General features: G+C 42.6%; 2 protein-coding genes across 2 annotated transcripts; both read right to left on the bottom strand.

The window, feature by feature from the left end:
- Positions 1-7,599: 7,599 nt before the first annotated feature.
- cops8 (COP9 signalosome subunit 8) lies at positions 7,600-15,852 on the bottom strand. Its single transcript, XM_031869975.1, has 7 exons — positions 15,731-15,852; positions 14,960-15,030; positions 14,506-14,554; positions 14,185-14,317; positions 9,020-9,127; positions 8,833-8,895; positions 7,600-8,061 (listed from the first exon to the last, which is right to left on the bottom strand). Exons 1-7 carry the CDS (start codon positions 15,821-15,823, stop codon positions 7,982-7,984), a joined length of 597 nt encoding a protein of 198 aa, XP_031725835.1. The 5' UTR covers positions 15,824-15,852; the 3' UTR covers positions 7,600-7,981.
- LOC116395826 (E3 ubiquitin-protein ligase TRIM63) lies at positions 10,709-14,172 on the bottom strand. The gene has a single exon (XM_075447388.1). The coding sequence runs from the start codon at positions 12,558-12,560 to the stop codon at positions 11,517-11,519; it is 1,044 nt and encodes a 347-aa protein (XP_075303503.1). The 5' UTR covers positions 12,561-14,172; the 3' UTR covers positions 10,709-11,516.
- Positions 15,853-18,633: the final 2,781 nt, after the last annotated feature.

Here is an 18,633-nt window from a genome sequence, read left to right as displayed (position 1 = left end):
CAAAAGTCCTGTGTTTGTTTGTCCCATCCACCACGGCTCCCACCTGCCTGCAGCAGACTATCTCATATTAAAAGCACATGGGTGTGTTCATATTGGAGTCATTGGAAGTGAGAACGGGTTGTAATGTTTGCAGATTTTTGGTCATTAACCAAAGTATCGCAAATGTACCCGAGGACTGCATGAAATCGATCTAGCAATCCATCCAATACTTTAGATATTTCAGTCTGGACCAAACTGATCAAATGACCGATATTACCAACCTTACAGCCACGCAATCAGCGAGGGTAAGAAAGTTATTTTGTTTTATTTTACTTTATTTTATTTACACATTCTGTGTTCAAGTGAGTATTTGTGGCATTCAGAGAAAGTATGTATGGATTGAGTCAAAATAAACTACAGTTCATGGTAATGAAGGAACATGTCACCCAGTGCAACAATGGGAGTCACTGTGCGTTTAACAGTTTTTAGACAAAAGTGGAGCTTTATGGTGCAGCAGCACAGTCTCCCGGCAATTTGTGAAATAGTCACCAATTTCACAAATGTAATCTCTTGGTTTTGTGCTATTTCGTGTTGCTCGGACCTACTTCTGTCGGTACGACATTACGTTACAGAACAAAGGTTTTGGGCAACAAACATGAACGATAGGGTTTGGCAACAAAACCACAACAAGTCCCGAATTTAATGGACCCATCCACCTCTCCTCCCGCCCGTCGATATATTATACTACGTCACTTGGTCCGACTATTACATCATCTTGTGGATGTGTTTCATTTATTTGTCCAACAGAAAAAAGGATCCTTATTTAACTTTCAATTGTCATTGTTTTTGTCCTGAGCAACACAGGGCAATGGGCAATTTGTGTCAATGCACGCAGAATGCATTTTGTGATCATTTCACGAACTCCCATGATATTGGGCTGGGCACAGAGCTCAGAGGAATAAGATCTACAATACTTTCTAGAGGGAGGGGTCCGTGGGGAGTTAGTGTTTTAATGGGCTCTGTTGACAATAACACACATACAGATATTGCCAGACTTTTCCCCTAGTTTTTTTGTAATGTCTAATCTTTGTCCCAGTATAAGAGCAAACATTATGTATGAGAAATAAAATGTTTCTGAAAGCGAACCAAAACATAAAGACAAATGTCTTTAATTTAAGGAATCATGGCTGAAAGACTGAAAGAAGTTGTTGGAGAAGAGCAATGTGTATATTCCAGCTGGCTTAGATGTATATGCTGCAAGAGCCATTCCTGTTGTGTCCTCTTAACGATGTCCTTCTCTCAGCCTGATGCTTTCCAACAACACTAAAGCAGACATATTTAACAAAACATTTAAAAAAAAGATTTCTTCTGGCATCAAGAGGAAATTTATATTTAACTTGGAGTCTTTTTCCAAATAAGAGCAGACTTTGAAGCTGAGTAAAATGAAAACATAGTTGTGTTTGTCCTCTACCAGTGATCTGTGTTCATTTTCTTCACGTAATTTCCTCTGCAATTACACCAAGTCTGAAGGTGGCGGCCCCAGGAGCACCACATGAATGAAAGGCACATGGTGGACTCACAAAAAGACCCATTCAGTTCTGTCTGGCAGCGGGACAGTTTAAGCCAAGTCAAGTCCTGCTGGATATCTTGACTTTTAATAGTGGATTAGGAAATCTCCTGGATGAGAGATGTGAGGACCTGTGCACATTAGCTGTGAACTCTGGCTGAGGTCACATGGCTTGGAAAACAGCTGCATCGAGAAGCTGCACGAGTCCGTGAGAATGGATTTTAACGTTCCGTTGGTTCTCATGAGCTGGTTCGAGGATGCAGGACTTGTTGGTCTGACTACTGCAGGAATTTAGAGTCTTCAGGGGCTTTATTGTCTGTATATATGACGAATGTAAGCACATTTGTTTTTTCAATTTCCATGCTAGACCAGGGTAAACATAACTGATTTATGAATCCACAAGGATGCAGAATGTGGATGTGGCTTGTCATGACACAAACTAAATGTTGAAAAGCTGCCACAGATCCATGCATTTCCAGTTTGTTTACACGATTTGGAACACAGATCATTTTAATGTAGCCCTGCCGCAATCTGTTCAAATCCAAACACCAGTCTCTATCTTTGTCTCGTTGCAGCAGACATTTGTCCACTTGGCAATCTTGCTGCAATGCCTGAACTTTCCCTCGCTCTCCTTCTCCTCACTCTTCCTCCCACCACTTCTCTCACTTTGGCGCCTATACCGGCCCCTCGCACCATCTCTCTTCTCCTCCTCCTCCTCCTCCTCCTCCTCCTCCTGTCTGATCCCTCTCTTCTCCCTCTTTTTTCTCATCACGACCTCTGCTCAGTCTCCCACATCCTCTTGGACTCTTCTCTTGGTCTCATACTCATGACTCATCGTCCCACATGGAAACATTTTCTCTGTGGATGTGAGAGAGCTTTTACTGCTTTGAATGAACATTTAAACAAAGCCGCCCCCCCCCCCCCCCAAGTTGAAGCAAAAGGAAAATGTGAAAAAAAGTAATTTTTCTGCTCTAATCCAAATATTGCTTCTTTAGATGATGGCTTTGTAAACTTGTCTATGATGCACTTCAGTATCTGATAATAGCTAGCAGTATGTGGCGCGTCAAAATGAAATCACACCAACTGTTAGTGAAGACTGCCCCCTGCTGGTTCATCTCCTCTTGTGTGACCTCTTCCTCCATCCAAGGCCCTCCAGCTATCATGAGGCTGCTGAACAGATCATCTCCATCTGATAAAGACACTGCCACAACCGCTGAGCCAGGTCATCAAAATATGTGAGGACACTTGCATGTAATTTCCACACTTGAGCTGCATCCATGGAGCTCCATAATAATAGACTATGGATATGTAATGTGTATATATGCTGTAATGTGCCCATGCTTCATGAGCATGTGCTATATGAACAGAGCAGAGCTAAATATATTATAAGTGTTAGTCTTTGTTTTTATTATTATCCGTTTAATCCTGCTCCATTCATTACCCAATAATACTAATCTGTAGCACTAACAATAATGATTTGCAATCGACCACAAAGTGTGTTTTGTTTTTACTTTCTTTATATATAAATAAACATTAGGTATACAGTAGGTATACATCAGTGGCGGGCCGTGCATTTTATACCTCGGCCTTCACTGCTGTGCTGTCACAGTTGAACCACCTCCTAATAACCTTATGATGGCGCCACAGCTACGGTTATTATTATTTTTTTAAATTTTATTTTATTTTAATTTTATTATACTATATTGATCCCTTTAAGGGGGAAATTTGTCTCTGCATTTGACCCATCCCTGTATATAGGGAGCAGTGGGCTGCCAATGACAGGCGCCCGGGGAGCCTGGGGTTCAGTGTATTGCTCAGGTACACTTCGACACGTGACACGTCCCAGTTGAGGATCGAACCGTTGACAATCCGGTTCCCAGACAACCCTCTTAACCCAGTGAGCCCAATCGTTTCTTGGGGTGTAACAATACACGTATTCGTATTAAACCGTTCGGTACGAGGCTTACGAACCGAACAATACGTTTGAATAATACTAGTGCGTTTGGAAAACGCAGAAGCTTAAATTGTGGGAAATATAATGTTCTTTCGGTGGAGCCACTGCGCTCAACCTGGCAACATGCTGTCTGACACGCCCACCACAGAAGAAAAACATTGTACTCTGGTGAGCCACGTGTGTTCTGGGAGGCTATGCTAAACTAGCTTAGCAGGAAAACAACAGCAGCACACACGCTACAAACTCTCCCCGCAGCGTTTAGCTGTTCTCTACCGATTCAAACAGGGCTAAAGCAATCGCCACACAATCCACATTTCTCCAGACCATCATTCTTGCTTTGTTAAAGAAAACAGATACATGAATACGCGCATGACGGGATGCTTCGTCATTAACGGACAATGCATATAGTCAAAATCAATGTAATTAACACAATGACATGTACATGTTTATATCCCATTGCCATAAGTTCGTAAAAAAAAACAAAAAACATGTTGAAATTTTAAAATAAAAAGATTTCTGAAAAGAACCCAAACATTTGGAGCCTTTTTTAGCACTGAGTTTTTCAAACTGTTAGGCGTGAGGTGAAAGGGACAGGTGCATGCCAACAGAAAGTTACACGAGGTCACAGCTTGATGTGCGATTCTTTAACCGTTAGTGCCCGATTGCCACAATTTAGGCCAAAACGTGTACTCCTTCTCTGAATCATACCTCAGACATGACACCATCAGTCTGCTTAGAAGGAAAGAAAAAAAACTCCTCATTTAAACTAGGGTTGGTAATGTCAAGAAACTAGCACGAGTACGCTAGATTTTAAAAAGTGGCTGGATGTAAAAAGATTTCTTCTTTGAAGAAGATTACCAGCCCTAGCTTTACGTTGCCTGACAATCGTCAGTTATTTAAGTTTTCTACAGTATCACAGTAATCAAGTGATGGTTGTCTGTACATCATAGGTACATTGTACAGGAACCGATGAAATGTGAAAAAAGAAGAAGAAAAGAAATGTAAATAAACAAGTTCAAGATGTAGCCCACAGCTAACTGACTCAATGGCAACCCTTTACTCCATGCAAGCAGAAAACCCCCCCGTGTTTGTATAGCACCCTTGCAGTCCTGTATAACGTCATGTCAGTGGCATGTTATGCAAGACAGAAGTCACCTTTGACCCCTGGAAAGAATGACCTCACCAAAGCCACGCGGCTCTTTGAGGGCATCTGTGCAAAACACGCTAGGTCACTGACTCAGTTAAGATCCCACAACTCAAACATACCAACAACATAATGTTGAATGCTTTTTTTGTTTTCACATCAATTGTTTGTAAAATCTGCTGTCTGTCTGCAAACACAAATTGGATGATTGTACAAAATAGTGATCTCAGCCACTTCAATAGAAATGTGCAGCCACTGTGAGAAAGTCAAAGGCTGTTTAAGTGCAACAACTATTTATGGAACAGCTGCTGTAGTTCATGACAGTTAACACTTGTTCTGATTCTAGTCTCGGTATTTCATGGTGAAAAACCAGCAGTGACCAGTGGAAACGGAAAGTTCAGCCTCTAGTCCGAATACATGACCTTTAACCTTTACTGAAGCAAGTAGTTACAGCTGTTTGCCTCTGTGGGACACACATGATGAAATACAGGGTCATGCATGCACGGGACAAACAGAAAGGATCATCTAAAGCCTCACAGACCTTCATTCAACCAGCATGAGTCTAATGTTGGACAGCAGTAAAAAGTGCTCAGAGCCTATTCTCAACGTACGGTACGTGTGTCCTCGCTTCAAAGCCTGGTTGTCTTGACATTTTTATGTATCATATGAACCTGTAAAACTGTTTCACCCGCACGCATCAACTTGCTCAGTATTAAAGGTCTGAAAGGGTTTGAAAGAGCACCACAGCTGTGTAGTAAAGACTGATTTAGGATCCAAATGCAGGACTTAATCTCAGGTTCTTCTAATTAGCTCATTGGTTGCCTCAAAGATGTCCCGTGTTCTCTGACTTTACTAGTCGAAACCTGTCAGTGTCAATAAAAGCTTGAACAAAACATTTAATTCACAGCATTTAAAGTGCTGAGGAATGAAAGCACAGTACTATTAACACACATTCACCCAGCCATCCATGCACGCACGCACGCGCCATTTTGACCTTTCATTGAACCACACACCTATCTGTATTTAGAAATCAATAAGAGCCTTTCTCCTAGTAAAAAACGTATTCTCACTATATTTCAAGATATCTGCAACTTTGATTGTACTTCAGATATCTTTAAGTCCTTACAAAGTACAAGTGTCTGTTTTGATAATTAAAAGCTGGACTCTTGATATTTCAGATGACTGTAATTTAATTCTCCTGGTCAAAAACAACATTTCAGATATCCACAACGTCGTTCTCCCTAAGAGCAGTAACGCCACTTTTATCATGGATGTGTACATGGACGTGTATTGGCCTTTCAATTTCAGATATACACAATTACATCTCTGGATGGATGCATGAATTCTTGCTAAGGACTAAAAACTATTTCAGATATCTACAATCTCATTGTTACTATTCATAACGTCAGCTGTGATGTGAGCCATTTTGGTATTTCAATATGTTTTTGCATATTCTGAACAAATGCCCACAACACATTTATGAAGATCTGCAATTATATTATTACTAGTTGTGCAAATCTGAAATTGCATAACGGAAATCAATAGAGACATTTGGGAGAACTGGAGAGAGGATACCCTCCCTGCATGACCATAAGGTAACGATGGCCAGTACGGGGATCGAACCCACAACCTTAGCATTATTAGCACCACGTTCTAACCGGCCACATTAACCCAGAGAAGGCAGCATGTTTGGAGTAATAGGATTACAACATATGTTCTTGTAATTACTACTGTGAAAACGCATTGAGGTTATCCATCTCAACACATGTAACATTGAGCTTCACACCGTGTCGCCGGTCCAACACATGCGTGTGGCTGCATGAGCGTCGGTGTGCAGATTTAGTACCGTCGTGACGGACTCAGGAGAATGACGAGGGTCAGATAGCGTCTCTTGCTCAGACTTGTGCTGACTGACTCTGGCACGCTGAGCTGTCATGAGGCCAACGCTGCTTCATCACATGCCTGGACGTGGACGAGTCGACACGCGTTTCCACAGCAAATACACAAACCTTTCTATACAGTATATAGGCGAGGTCAGTCTGAACCAGTAAGAAGCCTCCACATCATCACTGAAATTGCCAATAGGCCACGTTCAATGATCATTCAAAAACAGCAACAGGAAGTTAAAGCCCCGGCTGTTACTAAAATAGACTTAAACAATTCCAGCGAGGAAGAAACCAAGAGGCAATTTTAAAAACAAAGCAAACCCTGTCATGAAACCAGCAAGTTCCTCGCCACCACAAACATGGGAGGAATGGCTCTGATGTACACAATTTCACACTAAATCACGTCAAATGTCTGCCACTTCAAGCTAGTGTAGGTCCATTAAGAATAAAGTAAAAAAGTACTAAAAAACATAAAAAAAACACCAGCAGATATTCATTTCGTAGCATTGATGAACAGACGGCAGCCAGATGTGCTTTAACAAAGTAAAGCGTCCATCACTGCATGGTAATGTAAGCTTTAGTAGACGAAGGGAGCATTCATTTTAATGGTACTATTTAACAATAACTTGTAATAATTAGCCTACTCTGAAGAAGTGATGATTTGAAATCTCCGCATTGACAGTAAAGCTGCTTTGCATGTCACAGTGATGCAACCTGGTGGGTTCAGCCAGGCAACAGATTTGACAGTTGGAGGACTGAGAGGTTTGTGTAATTCATACCACTTGAGGAACACATATGGACAAACCAAAACAGCTTTGATCAGATTATTTGCATGTCGAGTTAACTGCTGGTCTAATGTGGTGACGACCACAGCATTAATGTTCTTCCTTATGTACGTGAATAGTTGATGCCAGGCCACGGAAAACGGCAAACTTATTTTCACGTGACGGCGGTAAGCACCAAACGGCAGATGTGATTAAATGTTCCACATCCTTGATTGAGCCCAGTCTGCTCTCCGTAAAGACCAACCTGATACAGAACGAATAGATACAAAATGAAAAACACTAAATTAGAAACAGCAAAATATTTATTCACCAGTCAAAACATAAACTTCAAAATATGAGGTCTGAAGACTTTCTGACAAAATTTGTTTGCAACCTCCAAGTGCTAAAACAGACGAGCTGGTGTATTTCTATTGCAAAGTTCTGGGATATAATACAACATTGTGTTCTGATATTTTCAACGTATGAATTAACAGGGGGAGCGAGACGAGTCATAAATAAACAGGTCTTGGAGAAGAGCGTGCAGCAGTCGTGCGAGATGATGGGTGTGTTTTTTTGTACGTCTCTATCAGGGAGTGGGACTGGAGGTCTATCCAAACCTGTACTCTCCCCCCCGTACCAGGCCAGCGGAAAATAAAAAAAAAATAAAAAAAAAAGAATGGCGAGTTATCAGTTCTCAAGAAAAGCCACGTAGTCGGTGAGTCTGGCCAACTGCTGCTCGTTTGGAACCAGTGAGACGGGGGGAGGATCTGTTGAGAGAGGGGAGGAGAGGTTGAGTCAGAGGGGATTGCTCGTTGAGCCAAGTGCTATCCATCTTCTTACATCTACAACGCGTTCTAACTCAGACGTCAGGTCACAGGTCTCCAGTTAACCGCACTGCCACCGCTGTTTAACAACACCACCTACGTGAGCCCGAGAGGCTTCCAGCCTGCAGATCATTACAAGACTTTACATCTATCTCGACCAGAAAGACTTCCTGAGTGTGAGATCCACTCTACAAACTAGAATTACCAGGCGCTATTTAGCCCCAATGGCGCTGTGGAGGGTGCGTGGGGGGGCAGACATGTGAGGATTAATGGTGAGTGAGGTAAGCGCGTTGAGCCGTACATGTGCGCGGCAGATGCTTCGGCGGCTCGACCGTTTGCGTAAATCAGCAGGTTTATCTTGCGAGATAGATCCATGACTATCTGAGCTCGAGGACAGGCGATGATGTGGTGGAAAAAATATATCACTTGACAAAATAAGTAGAGCGGAGGAGGAGAAGAGAAAGGGACTGGATGGGGGAACCCTTCAGACATTAGAAAGAGGAGACTCAGCAAATCAAACATTTCAAAGAGATTCTCGGAAAAGGGGAAAAACGTCACCCTCGTTCATTGAGATTAAAATGTCTCTTAAATTCCTGCTCTCAACAGTTTTATGAGTGTCTGATAAAATATAGGAGAAGAGAAGCAAAACGTGTGGGTAACATAACAGTGTGCAGATGACGAGGTACAGATTAAAAGAGCAATGCTGCCACCTACCTGGCTTTTTGGGCATCACCATCCTGGTAGCGGGGTCTGCCTGCCAGCCCTGGGTCACCACACCTAAAGACGAGGATGGGAAAGAAGAAACGATCAGTGAATGTCTGCTTTTATTACTGCAACGTCTCTTGAATTATGTTTACACAATAGCATTTCCTGTGAGGAGGTTGTGTAAACTGCATCCTACCCTTCACTGCCTCTTCCACAGAGTATCCCACGAAGGCGGTGAAATCTTCTGCTGCGATGGAGGTGTACGCCTGGGCCACTAGACTGTACGCCCGTTGCCGCGTGCTCTCTGTGAAGGAATGCGTGAACCACGGAGACGTTAATATCAGACGGGTACATACGGACTGCATACATGCCAAAACTGCTCTGGCTGTGTTTTACAGTGCAACAACAACTTAGCTGTGAACTTGCGCACACAAGTTTAACATGGTATTCAAAAGAGCCATGTTTCTCGTGAAGCAACAACACAAGGGGGTTAAACACCATGAATTACAATCAAGAGTGACACAAAGGGGGTTTGAAGCCGGGGGCAGTACTCTGTTAGGACCATTAGCAGTCAGAGGCAAGGATGTTTTGTGCAGATCTCAAGTGAATGTTACAGAGCTGCAGTTTTTACTACTTTCCCCGTTCTTGCAAATGTTCCCCATCTTAAGGTTTGCTTCTGGTAATCCTGTGTGTCTGAGTTGATGTCGTGGCTTCCTCTCACCACTCCCGCCTCCTGCTCACCCCAAACAAGCACACGGTCACGACTTAACATCTGACAGGAGTCGTTTCAGGATTGAAATAAAATGATGCTACACAGAGCAAAAACTCTGGGTTTTCTGCCTTTTAAATGGCTTCTATCATCTGGGTTTGTTTTGAGTCAAATGGTGCATTCGTAGTTCTGTAACCTTGGACTAGATAATGATGAATTTAGGAGCTAAAACAAATAGGGAAAGTGGATTTTTCTATGGTCAAGTATACTTAAAAATTAGATCTGTTTAATGAGGCAGGCTTAAGATGAATGGAGAACGTTACAGTATGCTGTGCAGTGCTCAACACTACGAAGCCCTGAAGCCTTTATCAACAGGCTCTGGCTTGAGCAGACACATTTATCTAGCCCGACTTGACATGAAGCCATAGTTTGTGGAGATAACTTTTCAGAGTGGCAGGGCCTCACAGAACATACAGCAGCATGTATTCTCTGCTCCTGCAGCTATCACGTAAATGCCTCAGGGTTGTGGCCTTTCGTGTTTTATAGCCTAGCAACGGTGTGTGCGTGTGTGTGTGTGTACCAACAGTCTGTTGCAGCAGCTAGCAGCAGTAACGATAACAAGCGGGATGAGAAAAGACAGCTGGGGGTCGAAGGCCAGAGATTTTGTGAGGAGCACTTTCCCCATTCTGCTGTCCAAGGGGCTTCCTGTACTCCCTGTTATTGTGCTTATCCAAAAAAAAAAAAAGGGCAGTGCTTGTATATCAATTGTGTTTGACGGTACTTTAGTTTGATTTTGTCACGTTTTTAATCATAGATATGGTTGTAGAGTAATATGTGCAGTCTTTATTTAGAGACTTTGGTGACTATTTTAATGATGGGGCTCCAGAGAAATGTGGATAAAATGCTATTATTTTGTCATTGCGGTGTCTCGTCATGATGATTGACTACAAAGGGAACTGACCCAACTGACCCAGCTGCCCCCCCCCACTCAGAATAACACTCCCATCTGTTAAAAGTGAACCACATGTCAAACATCATAAAACTGCTCCCGGTGTTGGAACAACTTTCTTTCACTCGACTGGCTTTGTGTTAGAAGAGGAATGGAGGACAAGCGGGTCACCTCCGGGGGTTTTTTGTAACCCGGTCGCCCGGGCACACGTGTATTTTTACTGCGGCCTCTTGACCGTTGGCCGATGACTCACGTGGCAACTGGACCGGCCTTTGCTGCTGAGCAAGACGTCCATGAGTGGGAGGATGGGAGCTTTATGGAGCAGAAACAGGACCTGTCCTGTCCGTCCCAGAGTCTATTCCAGGGCCGCTATCGTTTCTCACCTCTTAAAAATAGCCCCCCACTTTTCACCAGCAAAGGCAAAGCAGACAGGACGTGGCAAGGGCTTTTATTTTTAAATGCAGCCTATTGCCAAGTAAGAGCAGCAGCAGTCTGGGAAACATTTTGGATGGAAGCACTCCAACGAAACTCTATAGGACCAAAATAATACTGAGTCTTCCTTTGTATGTTCCCTTAACTTGAGCTTCATGTTTTAGTTGGCCAATAAAGCAAATGGGAGCTTAACTTCATGCAGATTTATTTCACATTCCATTAGAGACAGGTTTGGTGATTACAGGCGGAACAGCTGATCACCAATTCAACAAAACTTGGACAAAGTGAGAGAAACACAAACAGCTATTTGCTTGAGCTACATATGAGGGAAATAATCAATCTTCAGATGTTCTATTACATTTATCAAAGTCATTTTCTCCATTGAACTGGCTTAGAAGTACAAAAGTATAAAAACAAGTTAAGAAAAGGTATGAATATGACATTGAAATTAAATATTGCACTGAAAGTATGGGCAAGCCATTATAGCCAACATCGACTGTAACCTTGTATTTCTTTCAACATCAAACGCAGTCCCTGCCATCAACACAGAAAAACCTTCGAAAGCACATATTACATTATAGTCCATAACCACTTCCATATTCATTATTCCTCTTCCTCCTCCTCTTCCGCGTCCTCAAACTCATCATCATCACAAGCTCCGAAGTCCATTTTTGCCAGGACTGCCTCGACGTGCTCTGTCGACAAAGTGAAGTGGTCCATTTTCTCGAAGCCTGGCTCCGGCCTCTCTTCCCCCAGCGAGCCTTTCGCTGCGTCCTTGGTCTGCGTGATGAGGCCCTTGGAGGCCAGCAGAAACTGAGCGGCGCCGCCCTGCTCCAGGGCCCTCACGGCCGTGTCTGTGAGCTCCGAACTGGTCTGCAGCCGCTCGCCGTAACGCTGGGCCAGTGCCCGCAGAGCCGCCACCTTCTCGTCTTGCTCTTTGCCGATCTGATCCAGGAGAACGGTCTTTCGCTCTTCCAGGACGGCGTACAGCAGGTCGAAGCGCTCGGCCAGCCCCTGCTTGGCGCGCTGACCGTTGTCCTGGACGGCGCGGCAGGCATCTTCCATCTGGTTGAGCAGGGCCTGCAGGCGGCCGTTGCCGGCCACCAGGGTGTCGATGGCGTTGCTCAGTTCCCCCTTCTGGGCCTGGTAAACATTTGCTAACGGTGACACCTCACAGTCCTTGTGCTGGCCGAACACTTTGCACATGGAGCAGGTGGGTACCTGACACGTCATGCAGTAGATGTTGATTTTCTCCTCCTCGTGCTCTTGGCACATCGGCTCTTTGGATTCCTTAGGCTTCAGGGTGGTTTCTGTGCCTCCGCCGCCGCCGCTGCCTTCTTGCTGCTGCTTGTAGAGGTCGATAATGTTTTCTACCAGCAGGTTTCGCTGGAGCCCGTGCACGCCATGGCGGTCAAGCACGACCTCAAAGCGGCAGGTAGGACAGCGAAAGACACCACCGGAGAAGCGGTACGGGTTGCGGGAGTCGTACAGGTCGCTGGCACAGCTGCGGCACAGGTTGTGCTGGCAGGGCAGGATGACCACGGGTTTGGTGAACATGTCCAGGCAGATGGGGCAGCTCAGCTGCTTCTCCAGGCTATCCATGGGGCTCGGGGGCCGAACCATAGACCCTGTCCTCTGAACGTCCATAATGGGAGAAGTCTCCAACTACACTTACACCGGCAAGTTTTGTTATTTTAACAGGAGAAAACAACCAAACCGTTTGTTTCAAAAAGTTACCAAAATAAATGTCAGACTGCGCACTTGTCCTTAGTGTGTGCTGTAACGTGTGAAATGCTGATATCTATTCTGACTGAGAGCTGGCAGCGCCGGCCTTTATACCGGCGCTGTCACACAGCTGGTGACACCCGATCCCTTCCCACCAACCGGGGCGCACATTCCTGCCTGCTTGCTGTCTCGGGATCTTTTCACAGAAATGGCCCCCTCCAAATCAGTGCTGCATGTGTCACTCGTCCTGGTAAGCAGTGTCTCCCTTCTAACAGCGACAAGAGTGGTGGACTGAGCGGAGGCCACCGGGTTCCACGTGACCGGCTCAGAGGAGCCCTGGCCGGGAGAGGGAGCTCGGTCTAATAGGTAAACAAGTCGATGTCAACAGCCTCTGACTCCCGTGTTGTTTTGACCATTTCAACTCCTTTGAGTTGTTGGACATTACATAGCATGCTGTCTATATAAAAGGGGTTTGTCTGCAACTGGAAATGGAGTATATCTATCAGTTTTGCATGTACATTTGACATAATTGTCTACATTTAAATTAACCAATGATGTCAATAAAAAGAAAGTTGACGGCTTAGATGATTAATTATGTCTTAATTAAATCACAGATTTGCTGGTTAATATTAATATTTACTTGTTTTTCTTTGTTTTGTTTAATGTATGTTGAGGTTTTCTAGTGTGTAAGACATCCCTTCAGCTCGAGTTATTAGAGAGATTTGGTGATATTTTAAAGCCTAACATTTATGACCAATAACCTCTTGGGACCAGTTGCTTGTGATACAGTGGCTGTTTAGATATACTGCTAAATGTTACTTTCACACAAACATAGTCAACAGAAAGGGTTTACAGTTAGCAGCAATGTACTTGCGTTATCACATAAATCATTTCTCTATAGGAGGATTCGCTGCCTTGTTTAAAACTGCAACATCAAAAACTCTCCAAAAGTGTAAAATGTGTGCAAGTAGACTCAAACACTCTTAATCCCCCCCTCACCATGCAGTTATTATCAATGGTTACCCAAGTGTTTTATGACATACCGCACGTCAGCATACATGGCAGATCAACAAGGAGTAGCGTAAACATGAGGGGGAGGCTATTCTTAAACTCTTGCACAAGGGGACCGTCACATGCTACAGATGGGGATGTTTGACAAAATTGGGCATTTGACGTGTGAAATAACTGCGTTATCAAGAGAGATTATCGGACGTAAATAGATTAACTTACTCAGAGTATTGTTCTGTAACCTGAACTAGCCTTCATAATGCCGACGTGCCATACTGCTGGACATGAAAATGTGTTATAAACAAGTCAAATTCAGTCCCTTACTTGACAACATGTTATTTCCCCTGGGTTGCATCACAGCTAAAACAGTTTTCAGCTGGTGAACCCTGTTGATTTTAATTCTAAATCATGCATATTTGATTCACTCCAGTTGGTCTACAGGGTATTTCTCTACTGTTTACCCAGAGCCAAATGCGTAAAGCATATAAATATAACTTAGAAGTGTTTCAGTCATCTTAAAAGCAAAATGAAATCTTACCTCGAAGAGCCTCCATAACCGGCAGGATATTCTCTGACCATTGGTAGGCTGCGATGGTTGTGTAGATGCCTGGAAAGTCTCGCTGCCAAATGTGTTGGCCAACGGCCCAAATAGATGTCAATTCTGGGTTTGCCTGTATGCAACAAATGGAAAAGGCATTAGTATGCTCCACTTGACAAGGCAGTGGTTGTCATGCTACAGTCAAGTGCAGTCACACCCAAATACTTCTGTTGTCATATGGTGCATATGCAAGATGAGGCAGCTGAGCATCTGACAAGGAGTTGTGATCAGCAATGTCTCCGTATGTTCTATCGTGCTCACCGATTTTATTGCTTGGGGGATCCGTTTCCAGAGATACCTGCCGTTATTCCTGTTGGAGCCACAGCAACAAGTTAGACCATGCACAGACTCAAGCTGCAGGCAGTAATGCTACAATAGAGTTAGCGGTGAGATAACGTAACACTCTTCAGCTACCTACTGCAGTTTGCCCAACACAGATCCATTCTTTTTTTATTTATTTGTAAAGCCGTATGTGCTCTTCATGTGCTACAAAAAGTCAGAGCACCGAAAGCTGTGGAGGAAAACGGGAATCCTAATGGTTTACCAAGTCTTTTTGACATTAAAGATGCTTTGTATTTCTATGAAGAACAAAAAATAGGCAAAATATGTGTATCAACAATTTGAAAGTAAATGAGTCCATGCCCCCACCCCTAATAAACAACCTGTGAAGAAAGAGAGAAACCCCCACCAGCTCCTGAAGACGGAGTTGACTTACATGTCATTATGCAGTAAATAGAGCGACAGCAGCTGAGCGTACACTTGAGGTGTTGCAATGCCCCCTGGAGCCTGTTAACGAGAAATGCAGGTATGATATTAAAGATCGACGCTACATATCAGCAAACAAGCTGTACACTGTAAACAATCCGTGATGTAAGCTATATGGCAAAGATGACTCCCTAACAGACATTAGCTACGTACCGTTAGCTTCAGACTGCACCATCACTTACCGTCCAGTCAGTTGTTATTACTTTGTGCTAACGTTGTAGCATTGGTCTCTGAACTTACAATGTTTCTAGCTAAATGTATCAAAGTAATTGGTCAGTCCCAAGTTACCTGACGCCACACAGTGAAACAAGCGAGGGCTTTTACGTTATGAGAACCTAAATAAAGCAGTGCTGCAGTATTAGCTCTAGTTTACCAACACAACAAAGTCTCGCTATCTGAGGCTAGCTACCGAGCTAACGTTACCTACTACCTGCTAGTAGCAGCGGTTAAAGCAGAGAGTATCGCTAAGTCTAACAGTTACTGTTCAATTTTGATTTATTATTTACATTATGAGCTAACTCGTAGCGTACGTTTTAATGCACCAGTGCCTGAAAGTATAATACGCGTTAAAGTAACGTTAGTGACAACAGACTAGCTTCTTAGCCATAACGTTAGCCAAAGCTGGTCATGAGCTAACGCTAATTGTCGTATCACTACTACCAAGCCTCTAAGAAAGCCTCGTTGGCACAACTCAGAATGAATTTTGCGATCCAGTGCTTACCTCGAGCTCTTGAGCTTCACACTGCTCTAATAATTTATCATAATTCTCCTCCATAATCACAGCAGTAGGCATGTTGATGCCGAGCTGCTGCATCGGGAACTTCTTCTGCTGTCGAACTGTAGTAGATTAGTAGCACGTCGGCGGTGCTGCTGCCCTCAGCTGGAGGAAACAAACCACACAATCCTCGTCACACATCTCCTCTAACAGCATTTCAAATCAATCCAGGACTCAATTATACCACAGTGCAACGCAACACAACTGCAGTGACATCCCATGAAAATTAAATGAAATTAAACAAGCAGACGTGGATGTCCACCAAATAAACAAATAGGAAAAAAAGGAGGAAAGGAAGAAAGACATGTAGGTAGAAGGAAAAAAGAAATCCTCCTACAGAAATTGATTTAGATGTTTTGTATAAAATAAAGCCTGCATTCATCAAATCTATTTATTGCACAATGCTTCCCTACCCGTTGGGTTTTTATTCTCCTTCTTTTTTCCCCTTTTTTAAATTCTTGATTCATTTATCGAGTTTTCAAACCCAAAATTTCACCTTGTTCCAGTGAGCATGTTTCAGTAGAGCAGAAAAAAACATCTGACTGGACGTAATCAAAACATTTCCATATAAAGAGTCTTTTAACTCCAAGGTCCTTGTTGATGGCACTAACTGTGCTTACTATAAACCCCACCACAACAGTGACAACCCTCCTTTTCTTTTACCACAAATATGAAAATCACCACAACTGCATTTTATCAAACCTCTCCAATCAAATCATACCCACAACGAGACTGATTAACCATGAGTCAAAATGAGAAAAAAAGATAGAAAGGAAATGATCTGGACCTTAAGTGAAAATCATGTTGTGGACTCCGAGAGGGTCCAGTCCCTGTCAGAGTAAACTGTAGATTTAGATTTATTTTTTGTCATTTCTAACCAGGGATTATTAAGAGAAAATGTTGTGTAGCTAATTGTTTTATTTGAATAAATTACAATTTTTGAAGAATTCAGTCTGGTCTCAGTGAACTCCACAGTGCTGAGACAGACCGCCTTTCTCCTTAAATTCTCTAATGATCCTCTTTGCCAGGGATTTCTGTATTCCAATCCTTTTTGATCTCCATTTCGTTTGATGCTGTTGACTGCATACATTTCTTCCTCCACTTCAGAAAAAATGTCTTGGGATCACAGGCAGAACTATAATGCACTTCCACTATTCTGCCGTTTGTTGTTGTTGTTGTTGTTGTTGTTGTTGTCGGAGGGTGCATTCATCTTTCCTGCTGTTCTTAAACTTTGGGTATAGACAGCTTTAGGAGCGAGATTTTCTATACATTTCTTCCGTTTTCTTGCGTTTTAAAGGAAGAAAATGTGGGAGTTTTATTTCACTTTTCAAAACTTTGAAGTCCGCTGCAGACTCACTTCAAACGTCTCTTCCAATTTTCTATTTTCTTTGTATTTAAAATATATTTAACCAGGAAATGCTTCATTGAGATGAAAAGTCTCCCTTAGAAGAGTCTCCTGGCCAAGACAGCAGCAGCCCATTAAACAAACCTTCAGACATACAACAATAATGTTCTGCTGTTTGAGACGTCTTTGATATTCACATGTCTTTTTACGACGCTTCAATTCAAAGACTTGTGCCACACTGTTTCCCCCAGGTCACAACTAAGATGTTTGTTTTTGTCTTTGATGGAGTCAGTGCACGCAGTCAGCCATTGTTTTGATTCACAATTTATTTAAACCCCAAGGGCAGCAATAGAAAAGATGTTCAATTAGAAAATGTTCTAACCAAATAAGATGAACAATAGATTTCCGCAGTCGGAGTAAAAGCAATACATACAAATTATTTGCAAGGTCCCAGTTAAAATGGCTTTAAATTCATCTTGTGTAACTGTATTATAATGCACATTATGTTACCAGCAGAATGCTTACTTTGTTGACTTGGTAATGTGGGAGTATCAAATATTTTCTAAGTTTTACAGCCTAATGTAGACATGCTGGCCAAACTGACGTGACCCCCATTACCTCATCTTTTTGTCCCAGATAGAGAAACAAACAATGACGAAGATTTCAAAAGGACACGAACAATTGTTGTTCACATTCACTCAACATTGCAGTCACTTTCCCAGGATGCTGTGAGGAAAAACGCTGGCTAATGCTCAAGTATTTCATCACCTAATATGAAAGTAACCTCGCTGATTTTCATGAGAAACGACACGTCGATAAGTGAGGACTAAACATCAGCAGACAGCGAATTGCCTTCAAGGTACATTCTCAACAGCTCAGAAGTAGAATAGCAATGTGTACATAATATATATATATATATATATATATATATATATATATATATATATACAGATAACATAAATTGTCACTTTATTGTACAAAAATATTAATAATTTAACTATAAGAACACGTTGATAATGAACCCAATACTCAGACTGAAGCATTGCAGCTATTTTAATCTTTCAAAGTGGCCACATAGTGAAGTATTGTGCTGTCAGATTTTCTTTCTGGGATCAGTTCCTCAGGCAGCCTTTTCATAAGCACCGCTTATTATATGAATTATGTATACATTAATAACCATTCTGCGTTAACAAAACAAACCGAGACCAAACAATACTTTGTCAGGGGCTCCTGATTCGTGCACCAACAGCTCATTGGTTGATTATTTAAGTCCAGAATTGTGCAAATTCAGGTATAACAAATCTCATTAAATGAAGTTTCAGTCTTCTCTTGGTCTCATATATATCATCCAAAGAACACTGCGTCCCTCTCCATGTCCATGTAGACTTTAGAACTACTGTACCGAATTAGTACTGTCAGTGATACACAGACATATGTAGTGTTTGACATGCAAAGATAAATAGCCTATAATTTATTTAGATTTAATTTAAAGGTATGTGTATTG

Source organism: Anarrhichthys ocellatus, unplaced genomic scaffold, assembly GCF_004355925.1.
Source record: "Anarrhichthys ocellatus isolate YVR2014 unplaced genomic scaffold, GSC_Weel_1.0 scaffold50, whole genome shotgun sequence".
Classification (NCBI taxonomy): Eukaryota; Metazoa; Chordata; class Actinopteri; order Perciformes; family Anarhichadidae; genus Anarrhichthys; species Anarrhichthys ocellatus.
Note: the sequence above shows the minus strand (reverse complement) of the source record. Positions and strands in the feature narration are given on the sequence as shown.

What these genes read in the sequence shown, in the direction of transcription:
- cops8 (XM_031869975.1), bottom strand. Translation starts at nt 15,823, where the DNA reads ATGCAGCAGCTCGGCATCAACATGCCTACTGCTGTGATTATGGAGGAG. An exon ending in GTGAAGCTCAAGAGCTCGAG is followed by an intron (nt 15,031 to 15,730) that starts GTAAGCACTGGA and finishes TCTCGTTAACAG; the next exon opens with GCTCCAGGGGGCATTGCAAC. An exon ending in TCCCCCAAGCAATAAAATCG is followed by an intron (nt 14,318 to 14,505) that starts GTGAGCACGATA and finishes TGTTGCATACAG; the next exon opens with GCAAACCCAGAATTGACATC.
- LOC116395826 (XM_075447388.1), bottom strand. Translation starts at nt 12,560, where the DNA reads ATGGACGTTCAGAGGACAGGGTCTATGGTTCGGCCCCCGAGCCCCATG.